The 14,860-nt window shown below is 41.3% G+C and overlaps 1 protein-coding gene across 1 annotated transcript in view; it reads left to right on the top strand.

Annotated features, from left to right (window-relative positions):
- OSBPL5 (oxysterol binding protein like 5) overlaps positions 1-14,860 on the top strand; it is a gene marked incomplete at both ends in the record, with an annotated part of 180,874 nt that overhangs the window by 156,008 nt on the left and 10,006 nt on the right. Inside the window, 7 exons of the mRNA XM_080346065.1 lie at positions 3,758-3,977; positions 7,387-7,571; positions 8,988-9,069; positions 9,699-9,797; positions 10,755-10,851; positions 11,794-11,892; positions 13,139-13,236. Of these exons, the coding sequence (XP_080202191.1) occupies positions 3,758-3,977; positions 7,387-7,571; positions 8,988-9,069; positions 9,699-9,797; positions 10,755-10,851; positions 11,794-11,892; positions 13,139-13,236 (880 nt within the window). The remainder of the gene's footprint in view (positions 1-3,757; positions 3,978-7,386; positions 7,572-8,987; positions 9,070-9,698; positions 9,798-10,754; positions 10,852-11,793; positions 11,893-13,138; positions 13,237-14,860) is intronic.

Raw genomic sequence — 14,860 nt, 5'->3', positions numbered from 1 at the left:
TATTACAAAATATGATGCATAAATTATGCTAAAATGGTGCCTCTGTTTTACCTCTTAGTTGTTCCACATTAAAAGCCCTCTTGAATGATGGGGCTCAGTAGTAGCACATGTGGCAGCATTTTCAGCAAGACAGAGTACCCACAATTGGAACCAGATTTTTTCTGACAGACTCAGATTTGAGTGAGTCTGGTTCACGTTGGGTGTTCAGCATCTGGTTGTCTGGACAATACACTCTCCTTTCGGAGTCCTACCACTGGTTTTAATATGTACCTAGGCTTTGCCCAGTGCTTAAAGCCCAGGGGAGTTTGATGGCTGAGGGACAGGGAGATGACTTGCTGCCATCCCTGGAGCAATAAAGAACATTTAAAGAAGGGAATACGCAAAACCAAAGCTGTACAAGGGCTGAGCAAAGGTTTTTAGGTTTACCACTGACAGTGGCTTCCTCATAGGGATTCAATCATTCTAATTAAATGCCTTCCCTACAGGGAATCTTACCAATTAAACTGGCACGCTCTTGTTAGGGGGGCAGTTAATTACATTTAACTCTATCTTCAAATTAGCCAAACTGCTCTGTCAAGAAAAGAAAAAGTAAAGGGAGATCATGGATATTATAGGGAGAACAAAACCCAAGGGAGCTGGCAAAGGCGAATCTTCTGTTGAGACAAAGTTGCATTTGTCTGCTGGCTGCTTTGCTCCTTTCCCGCTGGGAAAGAAGTCAAGATTATATAGTGATTTTAAAATGTGTATCTTTAGTAGTGTATAAAAATGAGAGGGAGAGAACTGTGCAAGTGAATCAAAGGCTAAAATACTGTGTAAATCTGTGATTTAAGACAAGAGGCCTTCAGTGCAACAGGTACTCTTCTTTTTAATATGAAGTTGTATTTCTTGTGGCTTCCATGTCTTATCTCCAGCAACCCCAAGAATCTGGCTGGTTTTCCTGATTAACAAGAGCCAAAGGGTTTTTTTGCTTTGTGTAGAAGAGTGGTATCAAACCCAAAGAAGTCCTGGTCACCTACTGAAGTTACCAGGAATGCCCTAGAGAATAAAACTATGGTATAAGATAGCTCCCAATATACTGAAACAGTAAATTAGCCATGAAAAATGCCAAGTGATTCATGTTCATGGCGGAAATCCAGTGTTGACTTTTAGCATAGTCATTCTTTCCCAGCTTTTAAAGCCTGGTCCAAATCCCATCAGAAGCCCCTGAGAAGTCTTCACATTGAGTGTAGTTCAAGCTCATGGTGTGGCTTTTGTTTTTAGAATATCGTATATATTCGGTGATGATTCTGTTTGGAGGAATAGAAGAGCGTGGCTCCACTTCAGCATCTCAGATTTTTTCCTCATACTCAGAATGAGGAGCACCTGTTTTCACTTTGGTTCTCCAGAATGACTCCTTGGCTCTGGATGTGTTAAGTCTTGTCTTGTTTGTGTCTGGTGGGTAATCAGCGCACAGTTGAGTGGGATTTCATGTGAATTTAATTCCCTCTTTAACTAAATCTGAAATCCTTAAAAAATAATAGGAGAGAGCAGAGGAAACTGAGAGAGTCATTTGCTCCTCTGAAACTTGAAATATTTCCCAAGTGTGAGACAGGTGACACTGAAAAACACTCTTCTTACAAATGTGAAATAGAAACAATTACTACTTCTCAGCCATGAACCATAAGCCTTATAATGAATTGTTCTTTCAAACATTTTTACTCCATGGAGAAAACCTGCCCTAGGTAAGGGAGCATAGCAACCACAGGCAAACATATTGAAAAATTAAGAAATAAATTAGAAATAAATTTAAATGCTCAGCAACTAATAACTTCTGGACTTATCATCCAGGAAGTATCTTTGCTGAGGAATCATGGGATAATCTCTCTAGACACCTCTCTCCTCACCTTTTTTCTCCTTTATTATCTTAAACTTATGCATGCGCTGTACTCTGTACTTCCGATGTATTTAGTTATCAGTCATTACACTTGCTAGTTGCTAGCAAAAAACAACAAAAAAAGAAAAGTAACATCCTGGCACTGGAATGATGAAGACATGTAATGTCTGATAGTGAATTATTACTGCTGGAGTATAGCGGTCATTGACTGTCTGATTTATGATCTTAGTTTTGTTTTACAGTAGAACTGTAAATTTAAAAAACTTGTAGTTTATATATATACACACATAGACATATATGCATACATACATATATGGAGTTAAAAGAAAGATTTTCTACAGGCACAGAAAGCTGTAGACGACACTTTCAAAAGAACTCTAGAAACTGAGCTTCTCCAGAAGCTGAGCTGTGACTGTCACAATATGGCTTGCTTGGCGTGTTAAAATCATGAGCTTATTTCAGTGCATAGTTGGAAGTTGAGATCGTCTGAAAAGCTGATGCCATTTCTACGTTCTGAGTCTTCTGTTGTTTGTTGGTTTGGTTTTTAATCTGGCTCTAACTAGCAATGCCTTATTATCTTTTTTTGTTAATTAAAAAAAAAAAAAGAGAGAGGGAGAACCAGGGATGGAACCTTTCAACATTAAGCTATAATCAAAATTGGAACATGGCCAGAATGGCCTGAGAAAAGCCCCATCATGGAGAGACTTCAACCTTGACAGAACACTCCCCTGTATTGAGGAGAAAAATGTTACTTTGAGAGGGAGATGCACTACAGCAGGTAACAATATATATTCACGATCCGGAGCCTGTTTAGATCCTCTGAAACTCATGTATAGCTGGAAATCTTTTCGTATTGCTTTGTCCAAGGGAAATTTTTCCTGAGGACTTGGGTAAGAAATATTCAGAGGAGGGTCAAACTGAGAAGGTCAGCCAGCACCTGCGAGCGAGGCTAGGCCATGGAAGAGGTGATATGTGTGCCAAGAATTGTATAAATAGGGAAAACTGAAGCCCATGCTAAATATCACTTGAAAAAAATGGGCATTTAGTAAATACTTTACAGTGTCTGACCTCTGGCCCATGTGATCATGTTTGCCATCTGTCATATGAACTGCATCTGCTTTTTCAAATGGAGATGCTATAGGCTACTTGAGAGAGAATTTTGGCTTTTTCCTCATTCTATAAAGCCTGGATCACTGAACATGATATTTGCTAGACCTTCTGTGCTTTCTCTTGGATGCTGTTATAATCTGGATATTCTTCTTACATGTAATTGTCCTGTCCTTGCTTTCAGCTGAGTTCTTCCACACAGCATTTTCTGGGGGAAGGACATTCCCCAGGTTACTGTGGGGGTGTGTATGTGTATGAAAAAATACTTACTTCTATTGATTTTTAAATTTGCCTTTTCTAGTGTAGGGCTGACTTAGGACCACCATCTGCTGAAATAAAGTAGCAGTAGTGCTGAAAAGAGAATGTATCCCATAATGTCATTTTTTCCCATATGCTACAATCCACTGCTTTGCTTCTGTAAAGGGAAATATCTTTCCTGATTGACATTTCAGTTCTCTGATCAGCCGTGTACAGTTGTTAGCGTGTGCTCTGTATCCCTCCGGTATGTGGGTTCCCATTGCCAGCAGCAATTCTGCATAGGGGTGGGTAAGTAGAGCAGCTTTTGCAAAGTGCAGTTTGGAGGGGAGAATTTTGATGGAGAATATCCCACTGTTTCTGTGATAAAAACCCTAGTATTCAGGAAATAAATTTCTTAAACTCTCCTTGGCTGCACACCCTATTTTGAGTCCTGGAGGATGTTTTTACCTTATCTAAAAGGCCTAAAGTAATCTGACTTTGTAAACGGAATTGAAGCAAGTAATGAACTGTGTGTTGCAGTTTGAATGAATCAGGCCTGGAGAACCATCACCATTTGGAAAATGATGCTTTTTCGGACAAATCTGAGAGAGACAACGTAGAAGAGTCGGAGAACGAAACACAGGAGAACAGCCGGAAAACAAATGAAAGCGAGAGCGATCAGTCAGAAATGCAGGCGGAAGTCTCTCCAGGAAGGAAAGGGACAACTTATATTGAACAGATCTATGAGGAATTCGGAGAGGTAAAAGAAATAATTTTAATCACTGCCTGTTTCTGTTAAAATGTCTTTGTTCATAGTATCTAGCATTCAGCCTTTTAGATGCATGGCAGCTAAGAACCAGTTTTGTGAGTTCCAGTGTTTTACGGATAAAGCAGTGCACAGCTTTCTGCTAAATTATGTTGAATTATCATCTGCTCTAATAATTATGCATTATGAACAGCGGCTCCGCTACAGCACTTTGGCACGTTTCCAGCATCAGCGATTGCTTTAACCAGTTATTGCATTAAAGAGCCGCATAGCATTGGCACAGTGCTTTGTGGAGCCAGCAGGAGGGGGAACTATTATTCTGGGCATGTGTTCTGGCCAATTAGGATGCTCAGTCTTTGCATGATACAAAATATGATACTTTCATTTTTTTCATTATGCATGGAACATCCTTTTTGTGTGTCCTAAGGGAACATTTGAACCACTTGATTCCTAAATGACAGTTTCTTGTAGGAAAGCCATTTCTCATGTCACTTAACAGCAGGAGGATGCATTTCTGTTCCATATAAGAGCCTTTGTTAGCTGGATGTCACTGTGACACCTCTGAGGAAGGGAGAAGGTGTGTTGGATGCGAATCCATCTGGGCAGGCAGAGGAGGAGCTCTGCTCCAGTGCTGGGAGGGCTCTGGGTGCTCCCTTGCCTATCACTTCGAACAAGGAAACTGAAGTCTGGTTGATGCTTCGAAGAAAACCACATTGCTAGAAAGCTGTTTCTTTCTTAGAATCATAGAACTATTTAGGTTGGAAAAGACCCTTGACATCATTGAGTCCAGCCATTAACCTAACACTGCCAAGTCCACCACTAAACCATGTCCCTAAGGAACCATGTCTGGACATATTTTAAATACCCTCAGGGACAGCGACTCAAACACTTCCCTGGGCAGCCTGTTCCAATGACTGACAACCCTTTCAGTGAAGATTTTTTTCAAAATATCCAATCTAAATCTCCCCTGGTGCAATTTGAGGCCATTTTCTCTTATCCTATCGCTTGTTACTGGGTAGAAGAGACCAACACCACCTCGCTACAACTTCAGGTAGTTGTAGGCAGCGGTAACATCTCCTTTCAGTCTCCTTTTCTCCAGGCTGAACAGCCCCAGTTCCCTTAGTCACTCCTCGTAACACTTGTGTTCCAGACCCTTCACCAGCCTCTTAGGCTCTTCTTTCAATGTTTTCCTGAAAGTGTACTACTAATATTGAGGAAACAAGTAGTTCAATATATCCTAGTTACACTCTGTGTTTCACTGAGTGATAACTTAAAACACTGAGAATATAGTTAGGTGTTCCATGTCCAGATTACGTTACTCCTATTTATTTCTCCACAGACTTCTCACAGCAGGACAACCTACATGAGAGACCACAAAAACTGTCTTTGCCATTAGCACCTTGCAGGGGTGCAGGAGGAGTTCAGTTTTTCCTCCCCCTTTCCACAGCCAAACCAGCCCCAAGAGTACCAGCTCGTGGTCTGGAGCCACCAATCCAGGTGGCAGATGTTTGCTGCCATTTCAGATGTCAAGTGTGAGGTGAAGGCCCCTGCAAACAGAACTGTTGCCTAAAGAGGCAACGAAATCCAACTCCTCTTTTGTGTATCTCTCCCTTTTGTGTATCTTCCTTCAAGATTTGGCACGACAAAATTCAGAGGAGATGCAAACTACCACTGTTAAATTTTCAGCTTGGCTTTGCAAGTTCATTTGAAAGGTTTACACGTGTTTGTGCATCTGTACGCCTTTGAAGGTGTGTGCTTGTGCATCTGATGCTCCAGCTTTGCCTTGTTTGCAATAGGCATGTGATGGCACAGACAGGTGTAAGAAAGACTTTGAGACTGAAAAGAGTTAATCTAGAATATAAAAAACACCTCATTAGTAGGTAGATAGATAACAAAAAAACCCTCTTTTTTTTCCAATCTTTTAGTTTTAAGAAGTTATAAAAAGGGTTATTGAGGGTGATATCTTTTAGGGGGAAGCACACTAGAAATTACTTGAAATTGTTTTCTTCTTCCTGCACCACCTTCTCCTTCCCTTTTCATCCATCTCTTCTGCAATGATTAATTCTAAGTAACAATTTGTACAGCATTTTCAAGATGGCATTAATTTATATTGCCAATACACACACACTTGAGAACCTGGATAAATAATGAAAGTTCTGAGAGACCCATATGTATTGTAAGCCTTAGCAGATGCTGTGGTATTGTGTTCTTTAATGGTTTCCATTTCTTCTTGGAGGTTCAGGCTGTGTATTGCACCAGCCTGTCACAAGAGGAATGGTGTGGTAATGGAAAAGCAGTGAAATGGAAAGAGCTTTGTTGTTCCTCAATCTGAAATTCCCCTCAGCCTGCAAGCAGGACTTAGTGTGTTTCTGCATGACTAGTAAAAGGGCTGATTGGGAGCTAAGAAGGTAGTGCTGGGAATGCTCAGGTGGTGAAAATGAGTGTTTAGTGATTTACACCATCTGCAGATCGTATTGGGATACGCTGTGTGTCCTCTCCCAAACCAAAGTCCATTCCAGAAATGGATCCATGCTCTTTTTCTCATGAAAATCTTTTGCCTAGAAACAGTAGAAAGCCAAAGTATTATCTTTCATTGTTAAATTATGATGCGTTAAAATGACATTCGTGTTTGAAAATTTACTTTCTCCAGTGGCTTGAAAGGCCAAGTCCCCCATGTTAAAGCTTGGGTAGCCCCACTAAATGCAGAGAAACTGCACAGTTATAACTGAAACCACAACATAATCCCTGGCCTTTTTACTGTAACCTGCACTTTTACTACAAAGGGCACTGAGCACCATTACAGGGTGCTGTAGTTTTTGTGCATGTTGCTGGCAGAGGGGCCTCTACTGTACCTACACTACCAATTTTTCTTATTTTGAACTGGGAGGACTGCTTCCATTCTTTGTTAATCAGTGCTTACTTCCTAAATTTTTTCTATGCCTATAGTGTTAAATCTTAGAGTCTCTCGTTTGTTGAGAATGGGACTGAGAGGAGCTTCTCATATGCATCCCACCAGGCCGCAGTGATGCTGTGACAGCCTTGGGCATGTCCACACCCCCTGAGGGACCGCAGCGCAGAGTCCCCTCGGTTACTGTCGGTACAGGTTGGCCCGTTGCAGTCCTGGGTGTGTGGAGGCAGTGTCTCAGGAAGGGGCACAGCACATGTGTGTTCCCTGCCTCATGCCAGCTCTCACAGGGGATCGGGGCTTTCCGTACCACTCACTTCAGCGCTTTGAGGATTCACTTCTGCGACAGAGCTGCTGTCTCTTTGCAGTGGTGTAGCTGAGTATTCACCCTTGTGCCAGGGCCAGGTGTGCCTGGGTAAGCTTGGACTGTCCAGGTAGATGCACCCACAAGAAATGGTTTTCATGTTTCTGCCCTGAACTTCCTTTTTCCCATTGTAGACAGGTGAATCGTCTCAGACAGAAACTGTCTCTGAGGAGAACAAGAGCCTGATGTGGATCCTGCTGAAGCAGCTGCGGCCCGGCATGGACCTGTCACGTGTGGTGCTGCCCACCTTCATCCTGGAGCCACGCTCGTTCCTTAACAAACTCTCTGATTACTACTACCATGCCGACCTGCTTTCCCAGTAAGCAGCACACTGAGCGTTCCCAACATTGGCACTTCTCTTCTGTTTCTGAAACTGAGTTACAGTGTTAGCTTGGTGCTGGCTGGGGTGCATTTGTGTGCTTGAAAGGCTCCCAAATAATACCCAGGTCGCTGGATTCAGTGTAAATCAAGCCAGGCGCCAGCTTCAGTGATCTTTTAAAGATGGACTGCCCCCCAGCGAGGGGCAAGGAAAACAGTTAAACTTAGACAAAACTACCTTTGTACATGCACATGTTTACCAGCATTGGCTGGAGCTGATGGGGAATTCAGCTCTTGCCTTTGAGCGTCTTGCAGCAGAGCTGTGCCACCTTCTGGTGTGCTCGTGTACAGGGCGGAACAGGACAGAGAGAAAACAGAACTGTCAAACACTTCTAGCCCCAAAAGCAATATAATGATGTTGGTTGGTAAACAAATAAGAAACATCTTTTAACAACACTGATGAGAGAGACCTGCAGGGAGCAGCAGAGTAGAAAGTAGAAAATGTTATGCTTGCAAATAGAACCAGCCTCCTCAAAGAGATATGCCTGGCATATTTTAAAATCAGTGTGTGCAATATTCAAATAGCAGCACTAGTTACTCAAGTTTATTCTACTGCTTCTGGGTTATATTAGAATTGTGGTATCTTCAAGCCTTGTTTGTGGTACTTGTAATGTCTGAAGTTAAGAAAATGGTTCTCAGTGCTGAGTTCTAAGAAAACTTCAAGAGGTTTGGAGGTTTTGTTAAAGCTCTTTGTGGTACACATGATCCTTCTGAATGGATTTTGCAAGAACTTATCCAGGTTGATTTTCAAATCTGACTAAATGATTGGAAGAACCTGTAACTCGATTTATGTTTACTTCCCACTTCATCTTTGAGCAGGGAAGGGTTGGATGAAATGACCTTGAGAGGTCACTTCCAACCTACGTTATTGTATGAAATCTCACAGGACTGAATGAGGCTACATAGCACATCAGCTTTAAAGATCTTTTAAGGAAGAGGGAAACAAAGAAAAAGAGAGAAAAACAGTCATTTTTTTATTTTGGTGGCATAAGTATTATTGTTTTTATGACTCACACAGGACTATTAGCTGTAACTAAATGCTAGTGTGAGTGGCAGTGCCACATTAACATACTTGAACAGGCAATCAGACCTGATGCACTCCAGAAATTTTATTAGTATTTTTTCAGGAATGCAGGGCAAGGAGCAACACTTTTTAAGAGTTGTGTGTGTGTTGTATGATGTAGGTTACTATAAAAAAATCACTTGTGTTGGCGGACACTTTTTTCACTGGCAGCAGCACAGAAGTTACTTCCCTTTAGCTCTGGGGAAATATTACTGAAAGTAATATTATGATACTTGTATGCAATGAATATGATGTGTGAACAGTATAAAGAGCATTTTGTGTTCTGTCCTGCAGGGCTGTCCTTGAAGATGATCCATACAGTCGAATGAAGCAAGTTTTGAGGTGGTATCTGTCTGGCTTCTATAAGAAGCCCAAGGTAAAAGAATACATGATGTTGGGGTTGTAACAGGCATTGAAATCTTCTGCTATGGTTGTGTATTTCTTTATTGCCTTTCCTTTGACACACTACCTCTTCTGTTGTTCAGAAGACTTTGACCATTACTTTTAAATGTGAACTTGCATTTGGTTTTGGAGTAGATATTGAGTGCAAAATAGTGTTGATCAACCTCAGAGCCTTTGCACTGGACTGCTAGAAGGCAAAACTAGTCATCAACAAATAACATGTCCTCTGATGCAAGACTTTTCCCTTTGCTGAAAGCAAGTCTCCTTTATCTTTTCAGGCCCATTAGTACCATAGTGCCATGTTTGCACATCACAATGCACCTGCTGCATGTAGTGGCAGAAATAATAACGTTTGATCATCTTGTAAAGCTTTGATCAGGCAGTATCAAGGATAAAGTTGGTGAGAATAGCAGATGAATCTGTGGCTCAGATTACAAGATTAGATTAGGAGGATGTATGTAGCCAGTCCTTCAGTTTCGATTCTTCTGCTTGACTTAGTTTAAAATATCAGGGAGAAAATTATTATGTTTTTTTGTGGCCATCTCTGTAGAGCTGGATCACAAATCTTCATTTGTAGCAGGTTTTGATTGCTTTGCTTTTCAGGGAATAAAGAAGCCATACAACCCTATTCTGGGAGAGACATTCCGCTGCTGTTGGTTTCACCCTCAGACGAACAGTCACACATTTTACATAGCAGAACAGGTAAGTTGCTTTGTTTGGATGCTCAGGTGTTGCAAACAGCATCCTCCTTGAACCCATGTGCTTAGGAACATGCTCCTCATCTCACCCTGGGAGAGAAACTTGGGAGTTCTGTGTAAACATCCAGAGAGGGACATTGGGATAAAACTAGCTGCTGATCTTCTTTTTACAGTAATAATGTGAGCTTTGGTGGCCACTCAAGACTATAAAAGCAGGTGTCCCTCATGAAACATTAGCCTCTTCAATAAAGACCTTTTTCATAGGATTCTGCCTTACTGCTTTCTTATTGTTCATAAAACATGGTTTGTGTTGCCTCTGTCAAAAGGGACATAAAACACATCACCAAATCCTACCTTCCTTTATTTCTAAACTTTCTATAATGATTTTAACAGGAGTAAATTATCTCTATGTCTTCGGGGAAAAATGAAGGGCAGAGATCACAGGGTAACTGGCCTGACAAAATTGAGATTTACAGTGTTAATAGAGAGATCTGAGAACCATGTGGACTTTGGTACAGGGACCCCTTGTTTCATGTACTTTTTTTTCTATTTCATCAGAGAATTTTGTTTTATTTTATTTCAGCCACTGCATCCATTTTATAGAGGTTATTCAGATACTGCCAAAAACTTCTGTGCTGTCATTTATTGTGTTGAAAATGTGACAGTGTGTGTATTGGCCCAAAGTGATATCAAATGCACAAGGACCAGAAAACACGGAGTAGGGGAGAAAGTCTACGTATATAATGTTCTCATATATAATGGTCTCACATATAATGTTCCCTCCTTTAGCACCGAGGTTAATGGTGCGGCTGGGGCTGAGAGGTCTCTGCTCAGTCCTGTGGCCCCTGTGTTGCCGTTCCCCTGGGACAGGTGTAACACCGTGTGGGGCTGCGTGTGCACCCACTGCTCTGCTCAGCCTATACACACCACTGCATGTGACTTGTGCTGTTTCTTCTTCTAGGTCTCCCATCATCCGCCAGTGTCAGCTTTTCATGTCAGCAATAGGAAGGACGGATTCTGCATTACTGGGAGCATTCTGGCTAGATCCAAGTTTTACGGTAAGGTATTAAGCCTGGGCATCCTTTGGGTAACATTGTGGTGTTGGTTTTGGTTTGGTTTTCAGTCGCTCCTGAGTGTGTTGAGAGTTAATAGCAAATAAATGCTTAAGACATCTACCAGCAGGACACCCTAATTCCTTGTCTTGTCTCTCCTGGGTTTTCCGCATTTCCACCAGTTCAGTGAGAAATCATACTTATGTTAAAAAAAAAATAGAAAAATAGATAGAAAAATGGAGAGTTTTTAAAACCTGTTTTTCAGAAAGCAAAGGTTCATAAGAATGTATGGGCAGTTGTTTGTCAGACCACTTTGCGTATGCTCGCCGATGAGCCATTTTATAGCTATGTGATCATCCAACTGTCTTTTGCAAAAGTCTCTGTGTAAATGTAACCATTTATTTAGCTCCCAGATTTCTGAGAGTTGAATCTTTCTGGGATGTTTTAATTGCAATGGAGACAGCTCAACTGCAGGCTCTGAAACAGTGTTGCTGTTGGAAATACTTAAGACAAACACCTCTGAAGTAAGATCGTCTGGTAAATATATTTGCTGAAACACTTGTAAATAGTCATTGCTGTCCTTCTGGCAATTTTATTTGTTATTTGGGATCATATACAATCAGAAAAGTTGTCAGAGCAGAAGGACCTGAAAATCTCCTAAGCATTGGAACTGCTTTCTGCATTCCACTGATGACTCATTTAATCTACTGCTTTTTCTGCAATGGGAGCTAAATGCCAGAGCAAATATGAGCCATACACCAGACTTCATTAGAACTGACTGCCTCCAACAGTAAATGATTTGCAGGGGTCCTGAGTTATTGTATATCTTCTTTTATTAGTGACCTAGATTTAAATGGAAGTGTTTTTCTAAAGTAGGACAAGTGACCAAGTATAACATGCATTTTCTTGATAGATATATATATATGTATTTGTTCTTTTAAATTCTAGGTAACTCACTTTCTGCACTCTTGGATGGGAAAGCAAAGCTTACGTTTCTAAGCAGGGGGGAAGAGTATATAATTACTATGCCATACGCCCACTGTAAAGGTACGTTGTGACTGTTCAAATAGGAAGCAAACAGAATAATGTAATGGTATGTTACTGGCTGACTTTTCACCAGCTCTCTTCTCCCCTCTGGGATACTGGGCGGCGCAGGGCTGGTAATTCCAGGGAGCAGTTGCTCCACACATGAGTCATGGCGCTCAGCAGAAGACGGGTAATCCTCGCTGAAGTCTTTTCGATTTGTCTGTGCAGAGCTGGGGACAGAATTAGGCCCATCTAAGTTAATTTTAACACTGTGTAGAGACAAAAAATATTGCATACCTGCACTGCAGATAAAGTGTAGATGGAAAGAATAAGAGTACATTTCTTAGCTTCTAAGGATAAAAAGTTTTTCTAATGTTAACACTATGTAATATGTTTTCTGATTTTTTGAGACTGAAGGAAATTCCTGACTTCTGATTCCTTTGTTACTCTAATCATTATATTCCTCAGTGTATGAGCTGCCTCAGTGAGGCTAATACCTGTTACCATGTGGCTTTGCTCTGTTGAGCTGAACGTGCCCTGAGGCCAGGGATGGCTGCTGATTCACTCCTGTAACTTTGCATTTCTCCGTAGGATGGGAAGCCTGCATGCCATTTCAACCACAGTGATAAAATCACTCCTGCAGCAGTTTGATCCAATTTTGTTTTTTCCATATTTTTTGTTTTGGCATGTTGACCTCTAAGTTAATATTTGTGGAGGGTCTAGCTACCTGGAAACAGTAGCTTCTGTAAATTATGCTCTCTGTGAACTATTCCTGTGCATAAATATTTCTCTTGTCAATATTTCTTGTTCTGCAAATGACCTTTTCAGAAAATGGTAAGCATGTGTAAAAGAGAATCCCTTACATGACTGCTAGTCTCCCATATTCTGCTGCATCCCGTTGCAGCTCCTCTCTGCCCCATCTACCTTGTGAGGAGCAACCGAGGCTGTCTAAGCACCAGTATAAATGAGGTTGCTGAGCAGTCTTCCTTATTTTCCCTTTCCCACTTTCAGCTTGCCACAGAGGCACTATCAGAATCTCTGAGTCAAGCTGTTTCCTAACTGGTGTAATAAGCAGGGAATAGGGACTCAGGGGAGGATTCTTCATGCTTATAGTAAAGAGTCATTTCCTAGAAACTTTGGTTTCTGTCTTTTCAAAACTCTAAGCCAAGCAGCGAATTTCACAGCATTTCAGTGAGAGCCAGTTTGAGTTGAGAAAGCAGATTACTTCCAGTGGGGCCTCTCTTAAGTCTCTTTTTTTCCATTTCAGGACTTTTATATGGTACCATGACAATGGAGCTTGGAGGAAAAGTTACCATCGACTGTGAGAAAACTAACCACAGGGCAGAACTGGAATTCAAGCTAAAGGTGAGAGACATCGTGGCCCCCATTTTGAATGAGTCTCAGGCTTGCCTCTGTGCTCCAGGCAAGGTTTGACCATACACACTAGAACATTTATGTACCAGCAACATATGCATGTATGATGGGGTGGCCTACCCAGAGAGGAGGCATCACCCTGCAGTCAGTTTTTCCTAGTGCAACTCGATTTGAAGCCAGGAAGCCTGAGTTTTACACATGGCTTGTTCACTGCCAGCCAGCTGAATGTTTGGCAATGACAGCGTAGCTTCTGTTCAGAAAAGTACAATTATTTTTGCTTGCAAAATACAGCGAGGTGTACAAGCTACTTTGAGCCAAGTTAGAATGTGGATCTTCGGTGTACATCTCCAGTAGTCATCACACATGTACTCTTACCTTGCAGGTGTTAAAATGAACTGGACCTTGTGTTTCTTAAGGCTACAGGATCTTGCCTTGGTGGTAGGATAAGAGCCCATTTTCAGGCAGATAATTTTGAGTGGCTATCACACTGATGAGCTGCACTGTCGTTGCCTTGTACTGACTTGTTCATGTAGATATTCCCTCCCCTAGAAAGCCTGGTGATACAGATTTATGGTATGCAGATAAAATTGAGACATCTTAGAGCATTCTTGTAGTTACACGTGTTAGAATTTGGGACGGAAGGTGATGACCTGTAACTTTTCTTGGACAGTTAACTTGCTTTTTAAGGAACATCCATTTCTCATCTGTTCCAACAAACTTGCCTGAGCATAAAATAAAGGATGGAGAACTGAGAGCCTGCAGGACTTCAGAGTTTCAGCCTTAGCTAACATAAATGTGAGAGATTACTGGAGTTAGGGGAGTCTTTTTCAGACTGTGTTTTTCTGGGAACAGTAATAATTTTCTGTCTTTATTTGCCCTTACAAAGTGAACTGTTGCTCCATGTCTTTCCTTGACATTTGCATACACTTCTCTTTAAAACCTCTTCTTCGCGTAGGCATGATGTGCTATGTCAAGGCCAATGGAGTATTTCCCTGACTTCAGTCAGTGTCATCTCAAACCTACAAACACTTCAGAGCTTAAAATGCAGCCCCTTCAATATGCTTAGTCCAAACATGACTCAGAAAGTTCCCTGGGGCATAATTACATGTTCTGCTTTGGATATTTTTTAGCCACCTTTTTTAGTAGAATTGTGAGAAATTAAAGATAAACCCCATAACTTTGTTATTAATTTGGATACATACCAATTCTCTACTGGATTGCATACATTGATTCTTGAGATACTTGTGATTTCTTTTTCCATGGATATTGTGGGAAATTTAGGTTTATATTGTTATTAAGAAAAAAAAAGTTCCTCTGCATGAATGTTATTGGAAAGTAGCTGCCTAAATATCTGAAGAAATGTGTGGTATGAATGGAAAAGCTGGTCACTCTATCACTGCTGTTTCCTGTGTTTGGCAGGCAGGAGGTGAGGGGAATTTTCCTTTGTTCTGAGACTCTTTTCCTTCACTCTGGAAATACCCTTTTTCTTCTTTTGTTTGCTGCTGCTGAGAGCTTCTTCACACTGGAGACTTCATGCAGATGCAGCCGTCAGCAGTGCCACACTGCTCTTGCTGTGCCATAAGCAGGAAAAATCACCAGCTGTGTTAGTGCTGCT

Source organism: Nesoenas mayeri (assembly GCF_963082525.1).
Source record: "Nesoenas mayeri genome assembly, chromosome: 5".
Classification (NCBI taxonomy): Eukaryota; Metazoa; Chordata; class Aves; order Columbiformes; family Columbidae; genus Nesoenas; species Nesoenas mayeri.
Note: the sequence above shows the minus strand (reverse complement) of the source record. Positions and strands in the feature narration are given on the sequence as shown.